The 13683-nt window shown below is 42.3% G+C and overlaps 1 protein-coding gene across 2 annotated transcripts in view; it reads right to left on the reverse strand.

The window, feature by feature from the left end:
* Positions 1–4701: 4701 nt before the first annotated feature.
* Positions 4702–13683, reverse strand: part of LOC124119811 — a 33448-nt gene continuing 24466 nt past the window's right edge. For both annotated transcript variants that reach the window (XM_046482456.2, XM_048389160.1), the window contains exons 11-17: positions 13261–13292; positions 12942–13010; positions 12451–12570; positions 11700–11782; positions 11361–11488; positions 10871–10994; positions 4702–9061 (exon numbers count right to left, since the gene is read on the reverse strand). In XM_046482456.2, coding sequence (XP_046338412.2) covers positions 8928–9061; positions 10871–10994; positions 11361–11488; positions 11700–11782; positions 12451–12570; positions 12942–13010; positions 13261–13292 — 690 coding nt within the window. In that variant the 3' untranslated portion in view covers positions 4702–8927. The remainder of the gene's footprint in view (positions 9062–10870; positions 10995–11360; positions 11489–11699; positions 11783–12450; positions 12571–12941; positions 13011–13260; positions 13293–13683) is intronic.

Genomic DNA, 13683 nt, shown 5'->3' on the forward strand with positions numbered 1-13683 from the left:
CAACAGACAGTTTCCTTGTGATTAGGTAACCTATATATGTAGCCCTGCTGGGCCCCACAGCTCAGCTGATACGACTGCAGGTCTGATTGATCTCATTAAAGCATTACACTGCAACTTGAAGATCAAAGTGACATAACACACGAACGAGTGAATGAATGTTGTTTAACGCCGCACCATTGAGCATTATCCCAGCTATAGTCACGGCCGTCAATAACAAGCCAGCCCAACCACAGACCACCCAATCCCCTTGTCTGAAGAACCGACGACCAATTCCGACCTGGAAACCCGATGGGATAAGGACAAATAACATTGAAGGCATATCCCACCACTGTCTAGAATTTGGACACATTTACCAGAAAGTGCAATCTCATTTAAATCAGATCTTAGTTCTCGCTATCGCTAAACTTTGTTTAGCGGCAGCGAGAACTTAGATCTGATTTCAATGAGATTGGGTAGGCTGGGTTTTTATGTCAACAATCACTCATGGAATCGACTATTATTCACCGCTCGACTGTGACAGAATCCCAACGTGACAAAAGCTCCATATTCACTCCCGTCCTGCGACATTGACGCCTCAATACCTTGCTGCGACTTTAGGGAGCGAGGGAAGTCTGTGACACACGCAGTTACATCGCAAATACAATATTTTTGTCCGAATGGCCTATATGCCATTCGCCTAAAAATACTTAAAATATGATTCTGACATTATGATCCGTGTTAATCCTAGGTGATAATCGTGAGGACGCATGACAAGGGGTGACGAGTCAAGTCAGCGATAGGACAGAAACACCACGATCAATGTGTTGATACGCCGTACTGCATCGTCCTCTCCCGCGGTAGCGACATCTAAACACATGTTCAGTGTTTTCTCCAATGACCCAGCAACGAGCTGGTGTTACTGAGTAGCTGTAGACGCTGGTCTCACGTCACCTCCCGTCTGGACTTACTATTTCATGTCAGATTCGCGAGAGTCAACTGATCACGAAGAATTTTACGCAGGAACAAACAATAAAACTCAAGGAGTACATGAAGAACCGCGGTATGCAGAAATTCTGCTTGACGGACTGAAGGCCACTTCAATGAATAAGTGCACTGTGCTGTAAAAGCTGTATTGCCACGACTCATTATTGATCACACCTTTGGATTCACGTAACTGGAATATAGTTGAGTGCGTGTCAAAAACAAATAAAAACGACTTATAAAAATCTATATCATGGCGGCTCGTAAAAACGAGTCTACACCAACAAACCAGTGGTCTCATGGCATACAATGACACACAATCATTAGAAAACTGGTTACATCCAATCTCATTAAAATCAGATCTTAGTTCTCGCTATCGCTATCACAAAGATCTGAGGACATCCCATTACGTCAGAATGACCTTTCATCCAACCAATCAAAGCGTCGCTTACCAGATGATGAAAGTGACAGTCTCATCATGCAACCTCGAAAACGTTAACACGGGGTATTCCGAACGACAGTTACGGCCCGTACGACTGATTCCGTCAAAATTATCGTTTATCTCTCGCTTGCGTGGGTCAAACATTTGAACGGAGGAGTCGTTGCACAGTACATGGGAAGTACCGTCATACAATTTCAACCATATATTAGACATTCCGGAATGTTCGTTTGTTAAGTTTTCAAAATTTTAATCGAGAACTGTGCCAACATTTTTTTCAAGCGTATTCTGAAATGGAAGTCGCCAGGTTGAAACGAGTACCGTAAAGATCGAGAATGCTGCTTTCTAATTGGCTGACGTTTGTCATTTCAGTGGTTGCTCAAAGTTCGCGAAAGGTCGTTCTGGGACCCGTAATGGGATGTCCTCAGATCTTTGTTTACCGGTAGCGGGAACTTAGATCTGATTTTAATGAGAATGGGTTACATCCACACAATTTCTATGACGTTCATAGGTTCCTGGGTACACACCCTATCCATGGGGTACATCTCATTCCATGTACATATTTTAGCACTGACACATGATGTACTGGCTGTGAAGGGGGTGGAAGCTAGGTCTAAGGTTGAAGTTGTGCCAAGTATCACAATACTCAACACATGATATACAGCATATTACACTTTCATCAAAATACGTAAATAAATGGCTGCCTCTGTGGCATTTATGCATGCCACTTGTTTATGGATAGCAACTTCTTTTATTCTTTGTCACGTTTCAAAGCTACTTCGTACTCCTTCATCAGGTGAATGCTGAGTTAAAGCCTTATATTAATAATGAAACGTCGTGATAAAGAATACAAGAAGTTGCTATCCATAAAAAAGGGTCATGTATTCATGTTCTTCCCACTTCTTAACGCCTATCAAAGACTTCACTGTGGCACTGGAAACACAACGACACCATTGGTCGGATTATATGCTATATTTTAGTTTCATAAATCAAGATATATAAAAAAATCTCCCTCAACACAGGAGCAGAGAAAAGACGGGTAAACAATTAAAATATGTCACAAATTGTACGACATATTGTTCGGCATACCAGATATTGATAAATGCCAAGGCAGCGATGTTACATTTGGATCATAATTCTTCAAGCAGAGTTTAGAGTCGCCATTTAGGAGATAACCATCACAGTTTTGGTTTAATAGTATAGGCCTTTCAGAGGAGTAGGCAGGCAGACAGATGACCGACTACTGGCACCACATCAGCTCCCTTGAAGGTAAATGTTGTGTAAAATCAAAATATTCAACAGACCTCGTCAGACGGTTGCGTTTCTAAACTCCACATCCACGAGTGACTTGGTGATCCAGGCTAGAATAGGTCTTCAGCAACCCATGTTTGCCGTAACAGGCGACTAAGCTTATCGGTCGTCATCCGCCTTTCACTAAGACCATGAATTTCCCGAATAACCCCGAATCGGAAACTTTCGAAAACCGTGATGATTCGGCCAATAATGCAAACTTTCGTGGCTAATCGGGTTGAAAAATAAGAAGAATGCCAGGAATGAGTTAAGAAACATATGTACGAATTGCAAGATTCATGTACGGAACATGCACGAGTTGTAAGAATCACCTACGACTAAGTTACGAATATGCCAAATGTTGTTCTTACTTAATTCTTACATGATTCGCAGTTGACTCGGGACATTCGTAGCTGTTTCGGGATGTTTTCGGGTTGAGGACAATACATTTTGGGAGCCAAGAATCGCTAATAATAGCCAAGAATCCAAAAGAATCGATTACGAAGCTGTGCGAATGTTTGGGAATCAAATGAGATTCATTTATGAATTTCAAGAAATGATTGAGATTTATCTACGAACATGAAAAAATCCTATTCGGGGTGATTCGGGATATTTGTTGTCGTGGTGAAATGGGGGCACAGGAGGCAACTTGCGGGATCGGGTGGTCAGGCTCGCTGACCTGGTTGATGCATGTCATTGTATCTAAATGAGTGGTTCGATGGTAGGCAGTCGGATTTGCAGAATGTAGGCAGGTTGTATGCAGGCAGTTGCCTGTTCTCAATATGGAGTCACCATGTGTTGGTTGTAGGCAGTCGCCATGTGCAGGATGTAGGCAGTCACCATGTGCAGGATGTAGATAGTCACCATGTGCAGGATAGGCAGTCACCATGTGCAGGATGTAGGCAGTTGCCTGTTCTCAATATGGAGTCACCATGTGTTGGTTGTAGGCAGTCGCCATGTGCAGGATGTAGGCAGTCACCATGTGCAGGATGTAGGCAGTCGCCATGTGCAGGATAGGCAGTCACCATGTGCAGGATGTAAGCAGTCACCATGTGCAGGATGTAGGCAGTAGCCATGTGCAGGATGTAGGCAGTTGCCATGTGCAGGATAAGCAGTCACCATATGCTGGATAGGCAGTCACCATATGCAGGATAGGCAGTCACCAGGTGTAGGATAGGCAGTCACCATATGCAGGATGGTCAGTACCCATGTGCAGGATGTAGTCAGTCACCACGTGCAGGATAGGCAGTCACCATGTGCTGGATAGGCAGTCACCATGTGCAGGATGTAGTCAGTCACCATGTGCAGGATGTAAGCAGTCGCCATGTGCAGGATGTAGGCAGTCACCATGTGCAGGATGTAGGCAGTCGCCATGTGCAGGATAGGCAGTCACCATGTGCAGGATGTAAGCAGTCACCATGTGCAGGATGTAGGCAGTAGCCATGTGCAGGATGTAGGCAGTTGCCATGTGCAGGATAAGCAGTCACCATATGCTGGATAGGCAGTCACCATATGCAGGATAGGCAGTCACCAGGTGTAGGATAGGCAGTCACCATATGCAGGATGGTCAGTACCCATGTGCAGGATGTAGTCAGTCACCACGTGCAGGATAGGCAGTCACCATGTGCTGGATAGGCAGTCACCATGTGCAGGATGTAGTCAGTCACCATGTGCAGGATGTAAGCAGTCGCCATGTGCAGGATGTAGACAGTCACCATGAGCAGGATGTAGATAGTCACCATGTGCAGGATGTAGGCAGTCACCATGTGCAGGATGTAGGCAGTCACCATGTGCAGGATGGAAGGTAGTCGCCATGTGCAGAATGTAGGCAGCCACCATGTGCAGGTGTAGGCAGTCATCATGTGCAGAATGCAGGCAGTCGTCATGTGCAGGATGTAGGCAGTTGCCAAGTGGAGGATTTAGGCAGTCGCCATGTTCACATCACAATTACATTAATTTGCTAAACAATGTATTCTAAATGATAAATGAAAAAACTTGAATGCTTTCTTTTGAATTTATTTGCTAAAAAGCAAACAATGATTATAAATGAAATATAACATGTTTCTATTCATATATTCAATAAATATGTCAGCCAGAATAGGATGACACAATACATTTTCACAGCTTGGTTTTGAAATACAACAAGCAATAGTTATCTAACTTTCTGTACAGAAGATCTACACAAATCTCTGTAGTTTCTCAACGCTAATACGTGGGCACAGAGATGCTCCAGGTCTATGAGTACACTACCTACTAGCTGGCCAAACTCATATCATCCCAATCCAGAGGATGTTCACTTTTCAGTCTCTACTTGGTATACAGTTCTCTATCTTTCCTTGTCTCTGCCATTTTTCAATACAACTGTTGTGGTTAAAAAAAACTAAGACACTGATTCTAAAGCCTTTCAATTCTGTTTTAGGCATATAAAATAATAAATAACCTAGGTAGCACACATTGAACACATCTCATCATCTGCATGTTCAAAACGCTTTTTATCAGCTAAAAACAGCTTGTGTTCCATATGTCCTGCTAATGTATAATTGAAAATATTTCTCAAGTTTGTCTTAGCAAAAGCTAAGCCCATAATAAAGCTTATTTATTACTACAACAAACAGATAGTACATCAGTAACCACCAGTAACTCCCAGTAAGCTACATGTTCTGGTAGGAGGACAGTACATACATTGCCATGCTTGGTGAGTTACATGGCGGAGCCTCCTTGGAATATCTACCCTCACTGAGTACTGGCACAACGTAATACTTACAAAGCTTGGTCCATAATGCTGTAAGAAGGCTTAGAGGACACAGTTGAACATCCACAACTGTCAAGTCCTGTAATACTGGCTTAAAATACCAAGCAACATTTAATATGGCACAAACTGGGTGTGTGGCACATTCACCAGACAACAAACAACACTACAATAGGTCCTTTCCAACTTAACACAGACGAGTGTCTGTTTCAAACAATAGTATGCATGTCTACCTTTGTTTATTCAAATGATGTAAAAAGAAAACAAAACTTTTTCTACATGATGTGTTACTCTTGGACTGTACAGCTGTTTCAGACTGAAGCTGTGCTTGTTGTACAGCTGCTTCTAGTAGCAACATGCCAGAATCAACTTATCCTGTAAGTGATGTGTTCCCGGCATATGATATTCAGAATATGTACTGGGTGTTCAGTACTCAACATCATCATGCAGACAGCCAACTAAAATTACAATAAAAATACACAAGTACACAAAATGCTTAAATGAAGTACAAAATGATCATCAACATTTGGCATTTGGTGTCAAACATTTGCACCAAAGTTCAGCCATTTCATTGTCCTGTGGTTCTGAGATCTCGCAGACTCGTGAAGAACTAGGCTAGAATAGGTCTTCAGCAAACCATGCTTGTCTTACAAGGCGACATTGCTTGTCGTAAGAGGTGACTAAAAAACGGGATCAGGTGGTCAGGCTTGCTGACCTGGCTGATGCATGTTATTGTATCCCAATTGCGTAGATCGATGGTGATGATGTCAATCACTGGATGTCTGGTCCAGACTCTATTATTTACAGACAGCTTTCAACATTGCTGAGCACAATGTTATTAGACAGCAAAAGAATAAACAAACACGTCTTACAGCCTTGCTACATGTACAAATGTCATGGGCCAACATTCCAGTAAACGTTTGTAAACTAGTGAATCTACCCCAACAACGTATCCTTAAAAAGGCCTTTGTGAAGACTATAATGCATCAAATATTCTATATATACATTGGTCAAATCACAAACAGAGTTGTTCCCCCTGGGTCATGGATTTGCACATCCCTGTTACCTCTAGAACAAGCAGCATGATATATTCCTGTGACAAAGATCCTTTTAAAACTCAGACCTGATAATTGCTTCAACAAACAAAACATGAACTATGTACAACATGTACAACATGAACTATGTACAACATGTACAACATGAAGCACAGTACCCTGAAGTAGTGGAGGAACAGAAACTGGCAGATCAATATTGCAATGATCAGAGGATTTGTCAGGTCAAGGTCAAACAGGATTCCCTCAACTATCACAAGAGGTAGAAACTCTAACCTACATTTAAATACCAGGTTGCACTTTGTGCATAGAAATGAGATACGCTTGTGCTGTTTAATCCTTTATGACAAGGTTAATACCATGAGAAGTTCAATGCTATGTGAAATATTGATGAGATCATGTAAGTGAGATAAGATTATGGCTCCAAAATCAACACTGAATACCTTTCACCACATTTGAGATATGTTTGGAGCACATCGCTAGGCGTGCATTGTGATACTCCAATGGGATTGTTGCTGTTACAACAACCTATCATATAATTTTCAAGATGCAGCAAAAAAACAGATATGTTAGCCTTAAAAAAATCAAAAATCGGTTCTCAGGCAACGACTTTGGAAAAAATAGTGTGGGCAGGCGGTGTTTTTTTTGGGCTTGTTCAAAGTCTTATGCAACCAAATAAACAACCAAATATTTCCACCATGACCACAACACGAGATGCGTAGTGAAGCAGTGTGCATGTAAAGGGAAGTAACTGTGTGCTATATTGGATTGCATTGTTTTTAAGTATTAGGATTTATTTATTTTGGGGGGAAATGGCAGTGCGGCAGACTTTATGATGATGCAGGTGGTACCTGAGAACCAAGACCATTATTATTTTTAGCCTTATGTAATTCATAAGAAAGAAACAAGACAATTAAGCACTGAACTGATCAGTAAATTGCAAAAATATTTTGTTGTTAAACTATCACATAAGGAATGATGCCGATACCGTTCTTCATCTGACTCACATCAGATGTACAGCATGCTCCCTGAACTGCCTGGAACTGTTCTATGTATGGATAGACAGCAGACAGTGAAACATCTGATACAGCACAGTGTGTCCCTGGTAGTCCACATAGCCTACTCTGACAAGCAACACAAGCTCTTGACACAACTTTAACACTAGGACATGATGTAAACTCAGTTCATTGTATTTGTTTCATTTCCGGGCAGTATCAAAATAAACAATGAGCTATAAATATGTTTAAAATACAAGGAGACCACAGGTTGATCATGACCTTATTTAAACTGTCACCCAACTCTTACCAATCAAATCCTGCACCAACAAATCTCATCATACAATATATACACATATTACATATTAGGCTTATTTTCTCTTGGAGTACATGGTCTTCTATTCTCATAAAGACATAGAAAGATAAAATCACTTAAAAAACATTATTTGGAGAATATAGTGAGTCCTTAGTTAAGTCAACTTGATTAAATTTCAGATGAAGTGTATCTCCATCTTTGCCAGCAAGTGTTTGTACCACATGAAGTACAGCAGATGTATGTATATAGAACGTAGATCCATGGCCCAACACAAGTCCAGCAGTGTTTCAGTATCACAGCAGTGTGCAATTTCATTGCAGTTCAACACATAAAACAGATATCATAAGAAGGTGTGGCACACCCAAATAATAGGATAACAAATTCAATGTGAGACAGTGTTAGTACCAATGTATGACAATAAATACATCATGTTCACTTTTTTCACAGAACAAAAAACAAAAACAACAAACTATAAGCTTCCAGCTCTGTAACTGTCACATGGTCTGTGTAATTACTTAAAAACTAAATCAGTTTTAATCCTTTTTCAGCAATTGTACAGACATAAATATTTGCCAAATTCGCATCGTTGTACATATTTGTAAATGTTTTTTTACCAAAATAAAGTTACATATATTCACTAGCATTCTTGTTAGTAGAAACTACAAAATTATTCTTGCAACAAGCTCAACCAAACAATAAATCTGAACCACAACTAACAAATCGCTGAAAATTCAACACAGCGTACTTCTTTACAGATAAACAGTTTCTTATTGCATATATTTTTCTTAATGACAAAGAGTGTTTAACATTTGCTTTACATAATCAAGGTATGTCTTACATCTTTATGCCAAACAGTTTTGCCAGTAAATATTTGCAGAATTGTAGATAAAATTGAGCAGTTTTGTGTAAATTACAGTTTTAAAATATTAGCTAAAATTAGCTTTCGATTCAGAATAATACTTTTCTAGTTCTGCCTTAGCTGGGCATAAGATACACACTTCATCATCCTGGACACTGGTCAAGCAGCTGGGGAGGCTTCATGACACTGGTCAAGCAGCTGGGGAGACCTCAAGTATGTTGAGTGGTGCATCAAGCGTGCCCTTCTGGAGGTGGCAGTCAGGTACTGCTATGCTGTGGCTGGCTGCAGCACAGGGGCTGAAACAGTAGCCATCTTGGCCAGGTGGGCTCTGTAGGCCGGGGTGAGCAGGTCGGCACTCTTGCTGCACTGGGAGATGCTGTATTCAGTTGACAGGCCACCATCTGAAACATTTCACACATCACACATGTACATCACACAACCACACACTCAAACCTCAAACTGCTTACTACTTACAGGTCATGTGCTATACAGATGACAGTCAGTGCTTACCTCTGTCCACCTATCCGTCCTGTGCTACACAGGTGACAGTCAGCGCTTACCTCTGTCCACCCATTCGTCCTGTGCTACACAGATGACAGTCAGCGCTTACCTCTGTCCACCCATTCGTCTTGTGCTACACAGATGACAGTCAGCGCTTACCTCTGTCCACCCATCCGTCTTGTGCTACACAGATGACAGTCAGCGCTTACCTCTGTCCACCCATTCGTCCTGTGCTGCACAGATGACAGTCAGCACTTACCTCTGTCCACCCATTCGTCTTGTGCTACACAGATGACAGTCAGCGCTTACCTCTGTCCACCCATTCGTCCTGTGCTGCACAGATGACAGTCAGCGCTTACCTCTGTCCACCCATCCGTCTTGTGCTACACAGATGACAGTCAGCGCTTACCTCTGTCCACCCAATCATCTTGTGCTACACAGATGACAGTCAGCGCTTACCTCTGTCCACCCATTCGTCCTGTGCTACACAGATGACAGTCAGTGCTTACCTCTGTCCACCTATCCGTCTTGTGCTACACAGATGACAGTCAGCGCTTACCTCTGTCCACCCATTCGTCCTGTGCTATACAGATGACAGTCAGTGCTTACCTCTGTCCACCTATCCGTCTTGTGCTACACAGATGACAGTCAGCGCTTACCTCTGTCCACCCATTCGTCTTGTGCTACACAGATGACAGTCAGCGCTTACCTCTGTCCACCCATCCGTCCTGTGCTACACAGATGACAGTCAGCGCTTACCTCTGTCCACCTATCCGTCCTGTGCTATACAGATGACAGTCAGTGCTTACCTCTGTCCACCTATCCGTCTTGTGCTACACAGATGACAGTCAGCGCTTACCTCTGTCCACCCATTCGTCTTGTGCTACACAGATGACAGTCAGCGCTTACCTCTGTCCACCCATTCGTCTTGTGCTACACAGATGACAGTCAGCGCTTACCTCTGTCCACCCATTCGTCTTGTGCTACACAGATGACAGTCAGCACTTACCTCTGTCCACCCATTCGTCCTGTGCTATACAGATGACAGTCAGTGCTTACCTCTGTCCACCTATCCGTCTTGTGCTACACAGATGACAGTCAGCGCTTACCTCTGTCCACCCATTCGTCCTGTGCTATACAGATGACAGTCAGTGCTTACCTCTGTCCACCTATCCGTCTTGTGCTACACAGATGACAGTCAGCGCTTACCTCTGTCCACCCATTCGTCTTGTGCTACACAGATGACAGTCAGCGCTTACCTCTGTCCACCCATCCGTCCTGTGCTACACAGATGACAGTCAGCGCTTACCTCTGTCCACCTATCCGTCTTGTGCTACACAGATGACAGTCAGCGCTTACCTCTGTCCACCCATTCGTCCTGTGCTATACAGATGACAGTCAGTGCTTACCTCTGTCCACCTATCCGTCCTGTGCTATACAGATGACAGTCAGCTCTTACCTCTGTCCACCCATTCGTCCTGTGCTACACAGATGACAGTCAGTGCTTACCTCTGTCCACCCATCCGTCCTGTGCTATACAGATGACAGTCAGTGCTTACCTCTGTCCACCTATCCGTCCTGTGCTATACAGATGACAGTCAGTGCTTACCTCTGTCCACCTATCCGTCCTGTGCTATACAGATGACAGTCAGCTCTTACCTCTGTCCACCCATTCGTCCTGTGCTACACAGATGACAGTCAGTGCTTACCTCTGTCCACCCATTCATCCTGTGCTATGTAGATGGTGGCTGGCACACAGTACTGAGCCACTCCGAGTTTGTCTGGGTCTGTGGTGTTGGACATCCACACAGGCAGGACCACGTGGCAGTAATGCTGGCAACACAGACACAGTATGTAAGTTATCACTGACAACATGTTGTCTACAGGGCTTTCACTTGGTCATCAACACATCAACTGTTTCAGGTTGGGCAAGTTGTTTCTTGACATGAAGACATTGTACCAACTAGTTCATATGAACATACCGAGGCTAGGTAAGAAAGTAAGTTTGAGTTCATGTTAGTTTTATCATGGTATGTCAACTTGATGTTGGAGGTAAGACCACACTGAAGCAGGTCCTAGACATATATTATTTAGGCGACATCCACAAGCGTGGTAATGATGCTGAAAGGCAAGGATCATAGTCAGGAGAAATCATGAGCAAAGTGATACAACAGAAACTACTACAATAGAGGTTTGTACCTGTGGAACTCCAACACACTTGTCCAGGACACTGAGATCCCCTGGAGTCAGTTGATACACACAGCCCTCCACAGAGCAGAAAGGGTTGAACTCTATGTTGGGGAAGCCTCCTGCCTCAACATCTGCACCTGGGGATACAAGCTGGCATGAGAACACAAACAGATATCAAGTTCTCTCCACGTACATGTACTGGTAAATCTGAATCAATCCTCTCTTACATTCTAAATGATGGAAGTGATAGTGAGTGAGTTGGGTTTAATACAACTTTGAACAGGATGGTAGTGCTTCACAAGTTGTGTAGTGGTGTAGTGGAGACCCTCCTTTCAGGCATGTACATACCTTTCTTGTTGAAGACCAGACTAAACCCCATGAGGAGCCCCCAGAACCGCTGACTGACATCTCTCTTCAAGTACAGGCTCATCCTGGAGGACAAAACCTGGTCCTCAGTACTCAGACTACATAGTTCATGCAATACAATTTACAAAATGAAAGTCTGACAACTGGTAGTGTAGATCACAAACATTGCTGGCTGAGTAGGTTAGTTCACTGACTTTGTGTGCTGGTGATTAGGTGACTAACTCTTGGCAGTGTGGGTAGGAATCCCCAATAGGACTCAACCCCTAAAAGTACTAGAATCTGTACTTTACTGAGAAATTTATTTCAGCAAGTGTATCATCTTGTAGCAATGCAGAAACAAACCTATCATGCATCGTATTATCACATGAAAACTCACGATTTCACCCCTACTATACACTACATCTAACAATCTACAAGCTGAAGGTTTGTTTGAACCTTGTAACAAATGTTTATATATTTGGGAAAACACTTACATACTACTCATTAAATGAGCACCAGCGTTTTCTTCAGTCATATATCGAAAACCTGAGTTGTAATCAGCGTTTCACCTTCACTACAAAAAGTAACTGCTACAAACATGTGTCTACACCTCGTTTTTCCTTTTGAACCTACTCTGAAATATTAGGTGATAGTCTTTCATGCCATTTGACGTAGATCTGCATATCGCAATACTTATTGTATCGTGACGTATGTATCGTGATATGTAGTATATCAAGATCTTGTTGTGGTGTACCTGTCAGTGTTCATGTCTGCCCCGTAGGCGAAGTAGTACAGACACCCCTGTGGTGGCCGGGCGTTGATGGCGAAGCACAAAGGAGGGAATGGAGCAGATGGTTTCTCAGCTGTCTTCACTCTGTAGGACATCCAAACAATACACTCATGAGCTAGGGACTCGGCATGCACTTCGTTCTGTCAATAAGTCCAGTAATGCATTGTAATAATAACTTAACATGCTGAGAACCATTTGATGATATCAGGCATACACTACAGTAACGTGGCATCGGTCATCTAAAGATGCTGCTTTTTGAAGCATTGATCATGTTGATTGTTTTTCTTCACGTTTGACTGCAGCATTTTGAGTAAGTCAGATGTATACTGTATGCACGTACAACATGTACAGAGGACCAAAGAGAAGATACTAGTTTGGAAGAATCATTTGAAGCATCAGTTTTTATCAGACAAAATGGGGTTTTCTCAGCAAACCTCTTTATTTGAAGTACATACTTCTGTTTTGATAATTCCTTGGTTGTTGCTACAACTTTAAGATCCTTGGTGGTGGAGATGGGGTCTTGTCTGCAACAGGCAATAGGAACTGCAAACTCAACAATCAATGTCACTCAAGTCTTTTGTAACATCTTTTACAAGTGAAATAACATGCTTACAAGAACAGTTTGATTTTCTCAGAATCTACTTGAACAAGAATAAAACAAACTATTCAAAAGAAGAAAGTCGGCTCATCAAGTCAGATGGTCTTGTGTCGAGCTGCCACCTTCATTCTTCAGGAAAACAAGATATAGACAGGCTCTGGGTGAAAAACACTTACCCTATCTCCAAACAAGTAGGCTTCACAATGGGCTGAAATATACAAGAGATGTTTGTTTGTATATCTACACATACACCTTACTACAAAGAAACATATTACAACTACAATCATTCTGTAACCATGGTAGTGAATCGACTTCCCTGCTCATATGAAACATGTGAAGATGTCGGCATGTGAAGGGTGATGCTGATTTCACCAATAATATATTTATATCAAGGCATTAATCACTACAAATGAACTCCATATATTGTACCTCATATTCAAGGCCTTTTCAAGGCTTACAACTGTCATTTTCAAACCTTTTTTAGTTTGGCAATAAGTCTTAGTTTGTCAACATTTTTTATAAATCCAGCATACTTCATTTTCACACATTTTCCAACAAGATTTATTTTCACAATCAAGAAATAAACAAAACTAAGTCTG

The sequence above is a fragment of the Haliotis rufescens genome, unplaced genomic scaffold (assembly GCF_023055435.1).
Source record: "Haliotis rufescens isolate VD_foot unplaced genomic scaffold, xgHalRufe1.0.p SCAF_8, whole genome shotgun sequence".
In the NCBI taxonomy this organism is placed as follows: domain Eukaryota; kingdom Metazoa; phylum Mollusca; class Gastropoda; order Lepetellida; family Haliotidae; genus Haliotis; species Haliotis rufescens.